General features: G+C 51.0%; 1 protein-coding gene across 1 annotated transcript; it reads right to left on the bottom strand.

The window, feature by feature from the left end:
* Positions 1–409: 409 nt before the first annotated feature.
* On the bottom strand, positions 410–1,567 carry NPY2R (neuropeptide Y receptor Y2). Its single transcript, XM_010178628.1, has one exon. It carries the CDS (start codon positions 1,565–1,567, stop codon positions 410–412), a length of 1,158 nt encoding a protein of 385 aa, XP_010176930.1.
* Positions 1,568–1,794: the final 227 nt, after the last annotated feature.

Here is a 1,794-nt window from a genome sequence, read left to right as displayed (position 1 = left end):
GCTCGCAGACTTCTGCTCTCCCTGATCTCCACATCCCACAAGGATTACTTGTTCCCACCATCAACATCCCTGTGCTACAAATCAGTCATTTGCCTTCCTATAGCAAAACCAGCAAACTCTTGCCTTTGTCCTTTGGACTTGTCAAAAAGACGCGGGAGGGATGGGAGCGTCTCTTACCCTGTTGGAGACAGCCATAACCAACATCTCTCCCTTTTACTTCCTTGCAGTTGTATAGTGACATGCTCTCGAAGTCAATCAGCTCCCCTCAAATCATACCACCTGCCTTGACTTTCCTGCTACTTCTCTTTCACCATTTATGAATAAAAACCATGCATTAAAAATGCTTGTGTCAAAATGGATTTATCCCTTTGTCCACAACATATTAGTTTCTTCTTCAAAGCCAGACATCTTAGACGTTGGTAGGTTGTGTGAAGGAGTCTCCGGGGAACTGAATCCTCTTTGCTTCCAGTTTCTTCCTGGCTTTGAAAGCTGCTGATACTTCAGGGTGGATGGAGTCCAGCCGCTGTTCGCACTGGAAGGCCGTGAGGAAAGCCGTCCTGTAGTTGTTATTCATCCAGCCATAGAGCAGGGGGTTAGCAAACGTCGAGCACATGGCAATGACGTGAAACACTGTGTAGATCAGTTTGTACTCTTTCAGGTCTAACACCTGGCTGTCAATGTCACTGACCAGCTGGAAGGTGTGAAACGGCAGCCAGCTGACGGCGAACACCACGACCACGCACACCAGCATCTTGGTGGTTTTCCGCCGCCGGTGGTGGTAGTGGTCATTCCCTGCCCCAGGACTAACGTGGTTCTTCAGCTTGGTCCAAATACGGGCATAGGCGTAGGAGATGACTGCCAGCGGCAGCACGTACTGGATCAGGAGCATGGAGACGCTGTAGATGGTGCCATAGTTCAGCTGCCCCTCGCCTGGCCACTTCTCGGAGCAGACCACAATCTTGAAGTCAGGAATGATCTCGATCAAGGAGTACTCACGGAAGATGGCCAGAGGACTCGCCAACAGGGCACTGACCGCCCAGGCAACTCCTATGATCAGGAAGCTGATCCGCTTAGAGATTTTGCTTTCCAAGTGGTAGACGATGCAGCGATGCCGATCCAAAGCGATCACGGTCAAAGTGACGGTAGAGACGTGCACAGCAAGAGCCTGGGCGTAAGGCACCAGGTGGCACAAGACCGGGCCCAGCTTCCACTCACCCAGCAGCGTGTACACCAGCGTGAAGGGCAGGCACAACGTGTTCACCAGCAGGTCGGCCACGGCCAGGTTGGCGATGAAGAAGTTGGTCACTGTGCGCATGCTTTTGAACTTGATGATCACGTGGATCACCAGGGAGTTCCCGATCACCCCCAGCAGGATGATGGAGCAGTAAGCAAAGATGAGGATTATCTGCACTTCAACCAGCGTTGTGCTGTCCTTCAGTTCTGGTTTCGGGTCCAGAGCCAATTCGTTGAGCGGTGTGGTGTGCCTCGGCAAGTACAGCTTGGTGAACAGCTCCATTTTCATTTCATCCGTCTGGTTTTCCTCACCTGCTGCTTCCAGCGGCCCCATCCCTGCAGCAGCTTGGTCTGAGCAACAGAGCCGTCCCTGAAAACAAAACAGTACAAGAACGTGTGGAGAAATCAGTCCGTGGTGGCCAAGACAAGAAGTGAGCTAAAGCTACAGCTCTTTCCTCCTCGAACCCACATTCTACATCTCAGGATTAAGAGAAGATCTGTCTTAATATATTTAAATTCTGTTGCCCTTACATTTGAAGCCTGATCCCGTAATATTATTCA

The sequence above is a fragment of the Mesitornis unicolor genome, unplaced genomic scaffold (genome assembly GCF_000695765.1).
Source record: "Mesitornis unicolor isolate BGI_N332 unplaced genomic scaffold, ASM69576v1 scaffold14972, whole genome shotgun sequence".
In the NCBI taxonomy this organism is placed as follows: Eukaryota; Metazoa; Chordata; class Aves; order Mesitornithiformes; family Mesitornithidae; genus Mesitornis; species Mesitornis unicolor.
Note: the sequence above shows the minus strand (reverse complement) of the source record. Positions and strands in the feature narration are given on the sequence as shown.

Bases quoted from the DNA above. Each gene is read 5' to 3' on its own strand.
- NPY2R (XM_010178628.1), bottom strand. From the start codon at position 1,567: ATGGGGCCGCTGGAAGCAGCAGGTGAGGAAAACCAGACGGATGAAATG.